The 16,920-nt window shown below is 40.5% G+C and overlaps 1 protein-coding gene across 1 annotated transcript; it reads left to right on the plus strand.

Annotated features, from left to right (window-relative positions):
* Positions 1–10,449: 10,449 nt before the first annotated feature.
* On the plus strand, positions 10,450–14,255 carry Smp_073620 (putative methionyl-tRNA synthetase; the record flags this gene model as incomplete). Its single annotated transcript, XM_018793196.1, has 5 exons — positions 10,450–10,621; positions 10,657–10,767; positions 12,488–12,681; positions 12,799–13,045; positions 14,023–14,255. 5 exons carry the CDS (start codon positions 10,450–10,452, stop codon positions 14,193–14,195), a joined length of 897 nt encoding a protein of 298 aa, XP_018647733.1. The 3' UTR covers positions 14,196–14,255.
* Positions 14,256–16,920: the final 2,665 nt, after the last annotated feature.

Here is a 16,920-nt window from a genome sequence, read left to right on the forward strand (position 1 = left end):
AACAACCTTTGACTTCTTGAATGTTGACTACAAAACCCGCGAGAGAAGACAACGAAGTAGCCACGATCCAAAAGTAATAGTCATTAGCTTGTAAAGCGTGACTCTTACGACAGAAATGCACATACCCGGACTACGAAAGTTGGGTCACCAAGATATCGTAATAGTGAAAAATGTGGTAACCCCTTAAAGTCACTAAAAAGCTCCAAAGAATGTTCATAAAAGCTATCTACTGAATACTATGTCTACCTACGTCCAGACTGATTTGATGGCCGAGCTGCGATCTATTCTTCTAATCCCAATCACAAGCCTTATCAAGTAATGGATAATAATAGCCTTTCCTCTCAAAACCTACTCACTTAAACCGTCTATGACGAAGCGATCAGTGTCTCATTTTATTCTTCACAGCCATGACTAGTCTGCCTGGTGAATGTGCTCAATCCAAAAACTTTCGCAGAACCGATTACCACACTCGCAGAGCAAACCTTTAAAAGGTGTCCTGTAAGAGCTAACAGTACTCGGTCGTGAACTAAAGGATACACAACTACACTCACAAACCCATCAAGCACGGGAACCGGAGAAGTTTTACATCATTAAATAAAGTAATGTTAGCAAACCCTGGCATTCTTAATGAAAAGGTTAGGGGATACCGGACTGTAAAGTAGCACAATCGTCAGGGAGGTCCTAGCTATGTATTCTGCTAAACTGCACCTTAACGCTCTAAGGAGGGACAAGAGACTCACACTGTTTACTAACCGCAAACTCCTAACGTTTCGCATTCAGTTGTTTTTAGAGAAAGACCATCGTCGAAAATCCTCACAATTTGACTTCATCTAGTAACTTACTGTAGAAGTAAAGCATATTTCTAGGGAGAACAGTATAAATGGTTTCCTTGGCCAGTTTTCAAGCGGTGGGACTTTTCAAATCCAATGCTTCTGAAGCAAAGAACATTGATCTTCAATCACAGTAACTATCAGGAACCCTCAACCTTATAAAATGAGCTAGTACAGGTGACGGAACTGTAGTGGTACTGGTTTTAACCACACTATCCTCGAAGCTAAACATGAGTTGACTGCGAAAATTCATATTCAACATTTAACGCGGAGAGAAGGTTAGCAATGATGTACGTGGTACAAATCAATCGTTATGGCATGGCTCATCCCTTCAGACGCAGTCATTCTTGTGTAACCCATACCTTTCCACAATAAATATATTATCTTATCCCCAGCCAAAATGTGTTTTTCCTAAGTGCTAATCATTACGTTACTGATTATCATGATACGACGTGTCAGTGTTAGCAGTGATCTGACCTCCACGTAAGATGTTGTAGACTATTCAGTCACATCATGACAAATCTACAACGTTAAGATTAGGCTTATTATCAGAGTAACACTAAGACCGAGCTAGGCCATAATTCTGAAAAATCTTACTGTGTGGCGTTCGTTTAGTTGTACAGATAGATCATCATTGGAACGCTTCCTCTGTGTCACTTAAGGCACCTCATCCAGGTGTTTAAGCGACCACCAGGCTCAATACAAAACAACTTTACTAGTCTGGTAACGGTAAAGACATTACGGACTGTACGCGCTCTTACGTAGCTTGCCAAGAATCGAAGGCGGATCAAAACAAGAAGTGTTTCTGAGACTGTTCTTCAGTTATTAACGCTCGTTTTGGTCACGTCCATTATGAGCTGTTATGGGTTTCGCCAGAATTTAGTGGACGCACTTATCTTTTTGTGTTAAAATGTCAAGATAGTCCGTTTCATCGTTTTGCGGTGGTCTGAAGGTAAAGCGGCTGTGTGAATCAAAAGTGTTAAATAATTTTTTAGTGAATAATACTTGTGTCCTAGATCCAACATTTTAGATTTCACTTCTTAACTCATATGGAGCTTGCTTGAAGATTTGGAAAGAATTTTTGTAAGAATTTATTATAACTAAGCATATTCGGTCAGTTGAAATACCAAGAACTTTTACTAGATTATAGGTCAAACGGAAAAGCACAGGGTGAGACATTACCCGGCTCTTTTTACCGCTATATGAGACGTGGGAAACATCCCTCTGTTCTGTCAACTGGAAATAGATTGCTACTTAAGTGTAGGTGGAAGTTAAAAAGTCCTTCATACATTTTTATGTGCGGATTATTTTACAAGGTTCCCAAAAGCAGTGACTACTAAGAACTTTGCCTCCGAAATCATGATCCACCTGTTTTTCAGAAAATGGACTTCAAACTCCGACCGCGCTTAAACTAGTTTTACGAAAAGGTAATGTTAGATTGAATCCAGAATCCTTCACGATTTGATTAAACTCTTATGAGCCAATGATTTTCAAGTGACGCCTTTTGCTCACTACCCACTGATCTGACCTGGTTGACGTTTCGCTGTTACATCTGGCATGCAATGTGACAATTGCAAAGGTTGGTTCCATGAAGCATGTACAGATCTAACAGCAGCAGCCCATAGCAGACCCAGTAAGTCTGATCTTAGGTGGGTATGTGTTACCTGCAACACTGATACCGTAGTTATGTTGGGTACCATCATTACTTTACTAACAGGTCTGAGAGATAAGTTGTCTAAGAATTTGGTAAATGATAGTATCATGAGGGGTACCAAAAGTGGAACGCATAGGGCAAATAAGAAAAAGGATATTGACAGGTCGGTTATCGACGGTGCTGTTAACAGCACGAGTGATGATGTGCTGAAACTCACCACCATCTTAACATCGACTGTCATCGACTCCCTCAGTAAACTTGGGTCCCATAGGGAAGAGTCCTTGAATGAGACAGTGGTTCCCAAAAATCCTGTAGGTGGTTGGACTCACGTTAACAGGAGTAAAAAGGACCAAGCGTCCCCGCCGAAACTGAACATCCCAAGTATCGTGCGGAAATCAATTGATGCTTTGGCCGTACAGTCTACCCCCACGACTGTCCGCCCAGTCATCACTGAGCCCAGGAATCGAAAACGCGCCTCGATATCCAAACAACAAGATACCAAACCTAGACGCCCTGGAAAACCTGGGAAATCAATTACGGTTCGTGACGACTCTGTCATAATCATGAACCTTATTGACAACCCCGACCTTCCTCTCAGTATGCAGGACAAAAATGATAGGATGATCTGGGGAGAATTGAACAAGAGGCTTGAACTCCCTAGAATAGAGCCTTTGACTGTCACACGGCTCACTCGGGGGAAGGACTCTAACCACCAAAACCACCCGAGTCTGCTTCGTGTTACACTTAAGAATGCCTCCGACGTAGAGGACGTCCTGCTAGCCAGTCACTTACTGAAATCCGATGGGAACGTAAGAATGCTGCCCGACATACCGTATTCTGAACGAAATCTCATCCGGAACATCCTTAAGGAATCTCGCGAGGCGTTTTTCCGTGGACGAAATATCATTGTGCAAGGTGTACCGGAAAATACGGACCCAACTCAAGCAAACTCTGATATTCGGAAATGGAAATTCATTAAGCATTCCTTAAAACTCAAGAACATACTGACCCAACAGGTAATGCGACTAGCCAAGAGAGACGGAGACTCTAGGCCCCGGCTATTGAAGATAACCTTCCCCTCCTCCCACATGGCGGCTGCAACTCTGGAAGCATTTCGTGCCAATAGACGTCGGTTGCCAACTGGCATCCATATGCATCCGGATAGGCCCCACGACAGCAGGATCAAGCACAAACGCAAGCTGGAGCTGACAATTCCACTCGTGGATTGTCTTGATCATAAAAAAACGTGTAAAGGACAGGGACTACGAACTCGGTAAACATCGTATAGGTAGGCTACCTGTCCACTCACGCACGGCTCATATAGACAAACAGGAAGAAGCTCACGCGTTCTAAATTGAAAGCATAAACTGCCTATACACGAACGCCGCGAGCTTGCCAAATGAAATGGATGAGCTACGTGAACTTAGCAACGCTAATGATGCCCATCTGATAGGAATATCCGAAACTTGGATAACGTCTCAGTTTACGGACCAGGAGCTAGCAATAACTGGAATGCCTTTATTTCGCAACGACAGGAAAATTGGAATGGGGGGTGGGGTAGCATTATACATACGATCATGCCTAGAGGCGCACCAACTTCACAACCAAGAGTTTCTCAATCTTGATGAGTCAGTATGGTGCTCAGTAAGATTGTCTACCACCTCGAGGTGTCTAGTTGGGGTCATCTACAGGAAGCCCACTGCCGACATCGAGTATGACAAACGTCTGCTGGAAGGATTAACTCGCTCTACGCGTCTCGGATTCTCTCAAATCCTGATTCTAGGGGACTTCAATCTTCCTAGAATCAACTTCGTGGATCATACATACATTGGAGGTGACAACTCTACTGAAGCTCTGTTCTTCAACCTCATCGGTGACCTAGGATTATTCGAAAATGTGAATTCGGCAACTCGTTGGAGAAACAGTCAGACGCCGTCGCGCTTAGACTAGGTATTCACAAATGAAGAATTCCTAGTTGACTACCTCTCAATCCTGGCTCCCCTGGAGAAAAGTGATCACGCCGTCTTATCATTCAGCTTTGTCAGCAAAACGGAGCTAAGATATCCCACCAACAACAGGCGCTGGAATTTCAAACGGTTGAATGTGTTAGCTTTACAGGACTATCTACAACAGGTGGGTTGGGATGTTCACCCTCAACTTGAAGTGGATACTCATTGGGAATTTTTACTGCACACGATCTTATGTGCTACTGAGCATTCAGTTCCTCAAATGATCCCAAAAAGCTACAAACAACCTCCAATCATCAAGAAACGCACTCGTCGTTTTCTAAGCCGCGAAAGGCACTGTTGGGCCGAATATAAACGAACTGACAATAACGACGCATACAGGCAATATAAACGCATAAGGAACATATGTTCAAAGGCAATAAGAGAAGACAGGCTTCAGTACCAGACCAAGCTTGTCGATAAATTCGTTTCCAATCTGAAAAGCTTATTCAGTTACGCAGCTTCTCTTCGACAAGGCAAAACTGGAGTTTCCCAACTGCTTGGTCCTAATGGCCCGACCAATAACGACGGTGATGCCGCTAACCTTTTGGCTGAACAGTACTCTCAGACATTCCAGCCGACCCACATCAACTATACTGATGAAAGCTTCATCTGCACCTGTGCAGGACTTTCCGAAGTGGACTTGAGTGCTGACCTTGTGCTCCGTAAACTGCAGCATCTAAGAAAAGACACTTCTCCTGGTCCGGATATGGTTCATTCCGCTGTATTGAGGGAAGCAGCTTCAATCCTGGCATCACCACTTAGCGTGATGTTCGCACACTCGCTAAGCAGAGGCAAACTACCGGAAATTTGGAAGCTGGCCCACATTACACCAATTTTCAAGGGAGGTCGACGCAGTGAACCCTCAAGCTACCGACCAGTGGCCCTTCTCTCCATACCTTCCAAAATTATGGAACCCCTAATATACGACGGTACGTTAGAATACTTATCATCCTCAAAGTTCTTCTCACCTCAACAGCATGGTTTCAGAAAAGGTCATTCTTGTATGACAAACCTGCTGACTGCGGTGGATAGATGGACAACCATCCTTGATCGCAAGGGGAAGGTTGACGTCATCTACCTGGACTTCTCAAAAGCTTTTGATAGGGTCAACCACGTATGTCTTATCAAGAAGCTTAGACGATTGGGTATAAAACCCCCTTTGATTGATTGGCTCTCTTCATATGTATATATGTGGATAAGACATTTTTTATAGAACTTGCCCTTGCATTCCATTCATTTGTGGAGTTGTGCAGCTTATTCATTATGCCGTTTGCTCTTGTCATATATGAATAAATGTGAATTTTTACCACCCACAAACTTTCCGATAAGAAACCAATGAGAAGACGTTTCAGTATACATACATAATTCTTATAAAACAACCAAACAACCGAAGCCTATTATTTGTAAGTACTATGATGTGCAGAGGCTTGTATATTTGTTTTTTCACAAGATCCATTCACACACACTTGCTATGGCATAACCTTTTTCAGTACTTGCTTGGATTTTCCTTCTTTGTTTTGCAGTTCGACTGATATGGTGAATAAATTAAAGAGGAAGAGGGGTGACACGGTTACTTGTCCGCGACTCGATGTCCGACCTATTGACTTAGATTAAAACTATCAGACATAATCAAATGTAACAATCTGTCAGGACTGCTTGCCAATAGTAAGCTGCTTGGGTCAAAGTTTATGGTCAGTCATGCCTTAGAATTCTCATGGATACACTGAGTAAGGTTCGACTGAAGTAGTAAGTAAACTCCTCAAATAAGAAACTTCATGAACCCTCAATATATATACTGCTAAAATTAGTTTGAGGGTGCAAACCATTTTTCGAGAGCATTTGGTCAAGCGGCTGCATCACAAAGTGTAAGACATACCCCCTGTCAATGTTTCTCTGATGCTGACACGATTGGTGACGTTGGTTGTTCAGACGTGCTTTGTTCCTTTTGCTGGGTAACTGTAGTTCAGTCATAGCTGGCTTCAGTCATTGTACTGAATAAGGCGAAGAGAGTCCATCAAAAATAATAGGAGCTCACGATATATTGATGAACACTAAAAAATCCTAGTCAGGAAGAGGTCTTGTATTTATTTCGTGTAACGATTATTCGGCTGTTTATTATTGTTATCGCCGCTGTTGATATTCGGGTCGAGTAACTTCCGACATTCCGTAAACTCGATTAGTAACTGACTCAGAAAGAGCGAGCGTTAGCTGTCATCCTCGATAACTCCCCCGGAGACTAAATTTCTCAGATATTATGCGCCAAGATTTAACTATTTACATTTAACATAAATCTTCCCTCTCATATACCCTAATATCTAATTTTACTGGTTTGAGACAATTGCCTTAGGAGGTTTTTGAATAGTAGTATTATCATAAGTTGCATATTCAGCACCTCTTCCAGATTAGTATTACACCCACCGAACTATAGACATATAGTGGCCCGATATCTGACTCCCTTAGATCATATGAATGATTTTCATTGAAATACACATGTCATCTATACTTAACTCGCGTTAGTAAGCCAAATATGAGAACGGATTTTGAATATGTATATTTCATGCACTCAGTGATTCGGAAGGGCACTCAGGGAGATGAAACAAATAGAGAAGAATGAGGCAGGCTAGAGAAGGCTTGTAAGCCACCTCGATTCAACCAAGCGTTTACCAATATATATAGCCAGGTAAACATAAGCTACACATATGCGATGAGTAGGATAAGATGTGCGCACACATACGCTCAACTAAAAACAGCAAGAATAAATAAGTCAATAAGTGACAAGTTCAAAATGTGGTTTAAGAAAAATGAATGGATTAGCGTGTCCGGAAGCTAAAATAAACTATGTGAACTTAGCATACCGCATGACGTTGCACTATCTCTCACAGACCTATCGGCTCCACCAGTGTACTAGTTAACACATTATACGTAGTAATCAAAACGATCATCGTGGTTTTTGTTTAAACAAACAACATGTGATGCAGTACTCTGCGCTGTGCATCCCTTACAACAACTAGTCGGCATAGATCATATAAATTTAAAAGCTTCGAACATTTTCGCCGCATATATTCTGACCCCTTCATTCCTTTATTCTGATTCGAACAGCTTTGAGATCTTCGATCCAAAAGGAGTTACGACAACAATGCTGTCTAGCACTGTATATTTATGATATCGTTAGGGTCGTCACACACAAGTAACCTCGTGGCAGAAAGAGATAGATGATCAGAGCAATATATTAATAAGAAGCCGGTAGAAATCAGTTATATCGGCCTAACTTCTACCTTCGGCCAAGTCCAGCTTGACTGACTAGAACGGAAACGGAGATTTGGGAATTTACGAATTTCTTCCGAGGTTGACTATGGACCTCCTGGGCTCGTAAGTTGAAGGGTGCTCAGACGGCTAGATGCAAATATGTCCACCACGACTCACAGAGCTTTTGTGAGGTCGGAATTTTAAAAATGTTGAAGATACCACCAGTATTATAGTTTGACAACACTTTATCAGTAACACCTTCTGTAATCGATTCGCGCTCACTCAGTGAAATCAAAAGTCGGAAGCGAGGAGGTTGGAAGATATATTCGATAGGTTATCAAAATATCGTGAAGTGACTGACCTAAACTATAGTGATCTCAGGAGACGTTGGGCACGCCGTTCCAGATGGTGATGTGGTGCGGAAGCACGACCGAGCGCCTTCATCTAAATGAGCTCACTAAAACTGTGGTCAGCATCCAATGTCGAGCGATTGATTTTGGGGATTTGTTTACAGCTACAATGTGTTCAGACCTCAAACACTGGTTCAAATGTTGACTTACCTCCTAGACCATACGAGAGTTAGCTACCTGTACAATTCTGGAAATCCATAGCCTATCATATGAAATGATACTTAGGAGCCATAATTGTTTACACTATCCGTTTGCAGATTAAGAGATGATTTGATTTTGATGTATGTAGTATTAGGAAAAATTTTGAGTCACGACAGCTCAGACAACATAACTGACGATTTCACTGATCTTGGATGAAAAATATCCCGGTGACATACATGTTTTCTCACACGTCCATGAATTCTTTGGACGTATTACTTGAAGAAGTTGGGTCCAAGTCACACGTCCTCAACATTAAGCACTCATGAAGGCTTACTTGAAATGTAATAACAAAAAAATGTCACCGTTTTCTTTCGACATGCTATTCTGGAGTCGAAATAAACTGTGTTCGAAGAAGAAAGAGAACATAGATTACCTCGCTTTTGTTACTGCGTGGTATTCGTTCGGGGACTCAAATTCAAACCTTATGAAGAGCGCCTCCAATCACTTAACCTTTACCCGTTAGAGTACAGGCGTCTTATAGGTGACCTTCTTATGACTTACAGTATCCTTAATACTTCTGGTCATCCCCTTAAACATATTCTTAAGCTTAGTCACAACACTAACCTAAGAGGTAACACCCAGAAATTGGAGACCCTATATAGCAGAACAGACTGCAGACCCAACTTCTACTCCGTTAGAGTTGTCAAATGCTGGAATTCGCTGCCGACTGAGCTAGTCCAAGCGACTTCCCAATAGTCCTTTAAGAGGAAACTTGACTTATTCTCAAGGACTAAGGATAACATTATTATGATTTACCAAATTCTTTTTTTTCCCTCTATTATCGTTCATATACCTAGGTTTTTGCCTTGAGGTATTGGTGATCCACTGCTACTAGACACGGAAGCCCGTTAAGCGAAAGCTTCTTTTATTCCATCCTCAACCATTTGGACCGTTTGGCGCGCTGTATAAAATTATTCGGTACTGTCGGGTTGCGAGGGTGAGTTATGGCAGACGATCTGATGAAGATATATCTCATTATGGTTCTCATATGCATGTCAAATTAAAGGCTGACAACATTTGGCTGGTTGATTTCCCGCCTTACTTAGTGACGTACTGCACGGAAAAACCCTAACCAACTGCTGCATTACAATGAACAGTTGTTTTCAAATCATAACACACGGTTACCTCTAGGTATTTTGTTTCCGAACTTTTGGAATCGGTGTTTTGTTGGTGGTATTTTGGTGAATACTGGGCTGTGCATCAGCCTACTCTTTCTATCGTTAATCTTCAAACGTTTTAATCAGCTTAGATAGCAAGATAATCAGTCTCACTACTTGATATACTTCTGATTTTGATATCATCTGTAAGCAATAGTGTCTATGACCTAAGGAGGCTTGATTATATAATGGCAGATAAATGATTAGGAGACCTAAGGTGCTGTCTTAAAGTACATTACAAGTTGCCGATTTCATTCACACAGTGTCTCTCTCGCCGTTATTATCTGTCTTCGGCTACGAAGAAAGTTTAGTCCTGTGTGGTGCATGTTACTTCAAAATTGGAAGACTCTGATGTTATGGGTGAAACTCTTCATCCAATGCCTCGCGGAAACCTATGATTACCGCATCTGCAGACAATGCCGTATATTGTGCTACTGTCCAGTGCATTTGTGTAATTATCCCGTACGTTGTTTAGTAGTGGGCTTGAAAAGTGCTATATGTATAACATGAAATACTATTGTAGTTGGGCTTTCGTAAGAGCATCATGAGAGTACTTGATTTATTCGAAGGCGGTCACATCTGAAACCAGCACGATTTTCTTGAGTTTAGTGTTCCTGTATCTCAACAAGTCATCTTATAATTAAACGTTGCAAACCAGTGACGGTTCTTACACTAGGTTTGTTCAAATTCAGTATAATACCTTTGGGCAATATTTCAATACATATGGAGTCGCCAGCGTAATGTAGTAAAATTCAATCGTCGCTTCGGTTGTGTCGTATTTGTGTGATCAATACTAATCTCATGCACAGTGGCTTTATTTCTCACACCTGATTTCACAGGCCAAGATCGTGTGTATTAAAAACTGCACTGTATATTTTTCATGTGAATTCTGATTAAATGCAAAGACTTTTTGTCCTGTGGACGTTTCCATTGGTTTTACAGATGAATAAGCTATTGCAGTCTATCTCTGACAAGTTAAAACATTTGGAATCAATTGCGACACCAGATGCGGTAAACTATGTTGAAGCATGCCTCAAAGTACAGAATCAACAGTTGTTGCACAGGATAAAATCGTTAAAAGAATCAGTTATTCAACAGGAGCTACTTCTTGGGTGTTAGTCAAGTTAATTAATGTCTTTTTACAAATAGTAAACCAACAATATCATTTACCATCTGTCAAGGCTGTATCCAGTGTTTCTAATTTGAATGGAAATTCACTGGAAATCGGACCATTGTCTGAAAAAAAACTAGTGCCTGAAGGTTAGTTTCTGGTCTTTCAGCCTCTCTATTGATCCACTTTTTCCAATGATTTAATCCTTTGTGTCAGGATGTGAAAATGAGCTCATTTGATTTCTAGCTCTAGATTCACACTTGGGTTGACCATATTAATATCTGTCCTCGTAATATATAGCATTCAGCGTGATGTCACCGTTTTTTGCTAAGCTGGGGCAATATTGGATATTGTTCGCAATTTAAGACCTGATACTTCAAGATGGTTACGACCTACAAAATGGGTGTAAATATTGAAATGAGACATTGGCAGTAATTACAAGTTTAGTAAGTCTAAATTACTGCCACTGATGCCCTTGCTAATATTGCAGGTTTTAATGAATTTAGTGTTTTTTTTTCGACAATGAGACCTCTTTTCGGCGTACTGATTATCAATTATTTATGTTCACAAATATACACTTTTCATCGGCAACAATCGATAATATTAATGTTGTTAGTAAAAATAATCTAGCAGACTGAATGTTACTGTTCAACAACGCCTCTATTTTTTTCGGTGCATATGGAATCTGGATCTTAAATGAGGACATTCAAAATGTTTTTTATTGTCATTTTCCTAACGGATTTACCCACATGCGGTTGTAGCCTCCGAATGCCCTGGTATGGCCGAGAGTGGGGGGAGTCCGCTCTCCCTCTCGAAATGCTCTCACATGGCCAGCGAATATATAGCCTCTGACAGGGAAGTCCTACTCATTGCCTTCTCGTGGCATTACTGTTGTTTACGAAATTGAGAGGACGAAAAGCGAATGTCCGGCACTTTAACCGGGTTGATGGACAAGGCGAGTCCACCTAGGGGAGTTGGAAAACCCTGATTCCAAACCAATGGTGCACATGGGCTCCAGTATCCTGAGGGAACAAATGGCGTACGAATCAATCATTGATCAACGGCTATTATGGGACTGCATCTCCTCAGGATGCTCCACTGCCTTTTGGACTAGACCTTCAGGTCAAAGGCTCCGGGTGTGGCTCCCTAAGAAAACCACCTGCTTCAGTCTGGGCACCTGGGCAGTATCACAGCCCTCACACAAATCAAATGAGATTTGTGCGGCGCATATGTATCTGGTGCTTTCTTTTACCAATATTTATATTTAAATAAATAAAACATGCGATTGTAACACCGTGCAAATAATGTTGAGACTTTATATTTTGCTTGGGTTCTATGATAAGCTAATTATCTTCACCATTTTCGGAATCCTGTCATGTTGGGAATAAACCGTTTCCTCAATTGTTTTCCCAGTTTTTGAATCGCACATTGGTTTGCCGATGTGGGAACTGGGCGGAGATGGTAGGGGTGAGTATTTTATGGTGTGAAATAAAAAGTTCCTATAAGAGATTGTTAAATGTTGGCCAGTCACAATTCTCATGGGGGGGGGTCTCAGGGGTCTTGCAAGTCAGTGACTCAGACTGAAAAGCCATGTCTATCCTGTCTGTTGTCGCATTACACTTTTCAAAAAGGTAAATGTAACTCCGTTGCCGAATGAAGTCGATGTTAATTGTTTTTTCAATTTGTGTTGATCGTTTATTGGATACTAGTCTTTTTAACTTGTATTTTAATAACGAGGTCTCCCTGTGTTCTTTTTCTTCATAATACTGTTATTCTGTGCGTGGCTTTTTTAGTGCCGCATAATACCGACATAAAAATCTTTTCCGGGGCTAGTAATAGAACTTCTCATTTTGTGGTTTATCATAACAGAGCAACCCGAACAGAGGACAGAGGTACAAACAGACTCAGTGAAAACTAAAAATCCGAAGACCGAACGTAAAATACCAGATGGAAAACCACAATCTGCTGAGAAGCCTGTTGATATTGGTCGTCTGGATCTACGTGTCGGTCGAATTATAGATGTAAATCGACATCCTGATGCTGACTCGTTATATGTAGAGAAAGTAAGTGGTTTTCTGTGTCATCTCTTTAAATCAGTATTCATGTTTTGTGCAATGTGTTTAGTCTGTCCACACTTTGTATTATATATCTTAAAACATGCTTTTCACCATTTTATTCAGGTTGACTTGGGTGGAAGTGAAATACGCACTGTTGTCAGCGGGCTGGTGAAATATCTGCCTATCGAATCACTACAAAATCGAGTCGGGATATTTCTCTGCAACCTCAAGCCAGCAAAAATGCGTGGTGTTGAATCAGAAGCAATGTTGATGTGTGCAAGCTCTCCAGATACATGTGGAGTAGAGCCTTTGATTGTCGAGGGCCCAGATATACAGTTAGGTGATTCAGTTGTGGTTCCTGGAACTAGACGTGAGTAATAACTATTTAGCTGTCCTTAGTCTTTCGAAAGAAAATTAAATATCACGCTTTAGTTGTAGTTAACTATCCTTACATCTGATATATTTGACATTATTTGGTTATTTATCGTGCTTAAAATCATTCTTAGAGCATTGACTTAATGATTATTATTAACGCGCTCTTGTTATTATAATTAGACCTAATCATTGAAGCATACATATTTGTAAATAGTACATACATCTTTCATAACACGAACTTCTACTTCACATTCTTTAGGTTGAGGTAATTCTTTAGAATCTAATGGGCTTCCCTTAGTGGCCTTAGGCTGATTTGTATTATGTATTTAGAACATCTAACTCATTAATTCTGTGCTTTGTGGTATTTAATTGACATTTGTAGATATATACTAGTTTAGTTGAACGAGTTATCTAAATTGTTTGAAATAAACAAAATAACTGATGCCACTACAGAATACGTAAAGTTTCGCTAAATCAAACCACAAACAGCCCTGTTTGCCTTCAAAATGATAGTATAAATTGTTTGATGACTGTAACAAAACATTCTCGACATGCTAATTGTTTTACGACCTTTATGACTGTTTTTAAACTGACTAAGTTTAGTGATGAAAGATTTGATCAGAATCAATGAACCCCTTATTTTCAGTCTAGTTATCTTAATTCAGGCTTCCTAAATTCATGTAGTTCTATTCTATTCTTTATTCCATCTGTGGGGTTCTCTGAATTTAGTACTTAGTTATGTCGGATAATTTGACTATCATATGTCTTATAGTGACCGGGAGAAAAGTTAGTGACAACCATTTCTCAAATTAACGTACTTTAACAATTTTAAATAGACTGAATATATTCAATATTGGGATACCTATTATTTGATTATGCTCAACTATGTTTGTGTTAGTTTCTCGACTGTCTTGGTTTTATAAATTTTGATTTTAATTGACTGCTTAATCAGTTGCTTTTTCCATTTTTCAGACGATCCTGATGACCAACTTAATCCCAAAAAGAAAATTTTTGAACAAGTGAAGCCAGATCTTAGAGTAAACGAAAACGGGATCGCTATGTATAAAAATGTTCCATGGACACTAAAAGGGTCTTCTCTTGCTGTGATTAAATCACTCAAAGTCAAAGACGCTCAAATAGCTTAGTCGCTAACTGCACCCTTTGTAAAATATGCGAATAATTATACATATTGTTTTCGGGAATTATTTTTCTAGTTATAATTTAACCACTCGAAACTTCTGGAACGTAAGTCATAAGTGAATCCTTTGGAATTTCAGAAAGATCCTCAGTAGCAAGTAGATTTTGTCAAATGTTGCTTTTAAATCCAACGACATACGTTTTGATAGATCCGATTTGGTTTAAAGCATACATTTTCAGCGACGTAATATTAATGAAGTGACATTAATGAGTCACAGTGCAGTTTCAGATGAAACCCAACGGGGTTTTCGATCTTGTGAGTTTTACACTACACTTCATTTACTCCTTGAGTACCTTCAAAGCAGTTACATGCTCACTATATTTCAGTTATTTAGAAATTCCCGTCGAATGCTCAAGAACATAAAAAAAACATTTGGACAAACAACTGTTTTCAGTAACATTTGTTGCAAGCTCTACAGTTTAAAACCTACAAGTATTGTATTACATCGGATAGCATGCTATGGAATGCACGTAAAAGTCCCCGATTGATTTATTTGATGTTATCAATTGGAAATAATGGATTTCACATCGGTTGTCTCAAGTATTAGCGAAATGCGTCAATAGCAAATTTTAAAAATCTCACAAGAAGTAAGAAATTATTTTTTACATACCTTTGCCTTCTCAGTACTAATCAATAGTTCACAATCGTACAAAAAAAGTTGATACTTTCTAGGCGAGATGTATTATTGGTTATTGTAGCTATAATAATAGCAACAATTATCAATAGGAATATCATGTTACTTACTTACGCCTGTCACCCTTCGTAGAAGGCCGCTCACCAGCATTCTCCATCCAACTCTGTCCTGGGCAATTCTTCCCGATTGTTGTTCAAGTCTTCTTTCGATTCTCGGCGCAGTACGTTCTTTGGTCTTCCTCTTTTCCATTTCCCTTCAGGATTCCAAGGTAGTACTTGCTTCATGCTGTATTCTGATGATTTCCTCAATGTGTGTCATATCCACTTCCAGCGTCTATTCCTAATTTCCTCCTCAGCTGGAAGGCTGTTGCTGATGGTATCCGGCCAATGGACACTCAGTATCTTACTCAGACAATCGTCTATTAATACTTGTACCTTCGTGATGATGGTTGTGGTAGTTCTCCGAGTTTCAGCTCCCTACAGTAAAACTGTCTTGACGTTCGTATTGAGGATTCTGACTCTGATATTGGTTGACGGTTGTTTTGAGTCCCATATGTTCTCCAATTGTAGAAATGTTGTCCTTGCTTTGCCTATCCTCGCCTTTAAATCTGCATCCGATCCTCCTTGTTTATCAATGATGCTTCCCAGGTACGTGAATGTTTCCACCTCTTCCAGAGTTTCGCCATCAAGTGTGATTGGGTTGGTGTTCTCCATGTTGTATTTGAGGATCTTGCTTTTTTCCTTGTGTATGTTAAGGCCTACCGATGCAGAGGCTGCTGCTACACTAGTTGTGTTCATCTGCAATTGTTCGTGTGTATGGGTTAAAATAGTTAGGTCATCTGCAAAGTCCAGATCGTCTAATTGGTTCTGAGATGTTTATTGTATTCCGTGCTTTCCCTCAGATGTCAAGGTCTTCATAATCCAGTCAACCACCAGAAGAAGGAGGAAGGGGAGACTAAACAGCCTTGTCTGACTGCGGTCCTAACTTGGAATGCATCTGTCATACATGCACGACCTCGCACTGTAGTCCGTCGTATGAATTCCGGATGATGCTGACTATCTTCTCACGCACAACATAGTGTCAAAGAAGTTTCCATAATGTTCTCCTATACACACAAATGCTTTCTCATAATCAAGGAAGTTGATGTGTAGTGGCGACCTCCACTCAACTAATTCTTCCACAATGATCCATAGTGTCTTAATTTAGTTTGTGCACGACCGGCCCTCATGGAATCCAGCCTGTTGATCTTGAAGTTGGTCATCTACTGCGTCTTTCATCCGGTCCAGCAACACTCTGTTGAAAACTTTTCCAGGTACTGACAGTAGTGTGATGCCTCTGTAGTTCTCACATTTGCTCATATCTCCTTTCTTTAGTATCGTAGTGAGGTGTTCTTCCTTCCAGTCCGTCGGCACTTGTTCCTCCTCCTAAGCATTCCTAAATAGAAGGTGAAGCATGTTCGCAGTTATTTCTATGTCTGACTTCAGAACTTCAGTTGGTATATTGTCAGGCTTGCTGCTTTCCCATTCTTGATTTGTCTGATGTCCATCCTGATTTCTTCTGTCGTTGGTGGAGTGAAATCTATAGAGAAGGTCAATAGGTGCTACTTCGCTGTCCTGTGTATTCAATGGGACTGGTCTATTCAGCAGTTCCTCGAAGTATTCTACACATCTTGTCCTCCGTTCTTGAATCTCCGTGATTTTCTTTTCTTGTTTGTCCTTGACTGGTCTCTCTGGTTTATTTTATCTCCCTGCCAGGTTCTTTGTTGTTTCATATTCCGTTCTTTTGCAGCTTATTCCGCCGTCGTTGCTAGTCCTCCCCTGTATTTCTGCTTGTTGGCTTTGATGCTCTTTTTCACTTGTTTGTTTGCTTCTGCATAGTATTCTTTGCCTTGACTTTCTCTGCTCTTGTTCGGCTGTCGTTAATTACTGTCTTCGTGTTCTTCCTTTCTTGGATCTTGTCCAGGGTTTCTATAGTGATCCATTTTTTGTGGTGATGCTTTTACGCCTCAGCATCTTCTGACACGTTGAAGTTAGTACTA

The sequence above is a fragment of the Schistosoma mansoni genome, chromosome 1 (assembly GCF_000237925.1).
Source record: "Schistosoma mansoni strain Puerto Rico chromosome 1, complete genome".
Lineage (NCBI taxonomy): Eukaryota > Metazoa > Platyhelminthes > Trematoda > Strigeidida > Schistosomatidae > Schistosoma > Schistosoma mansoni.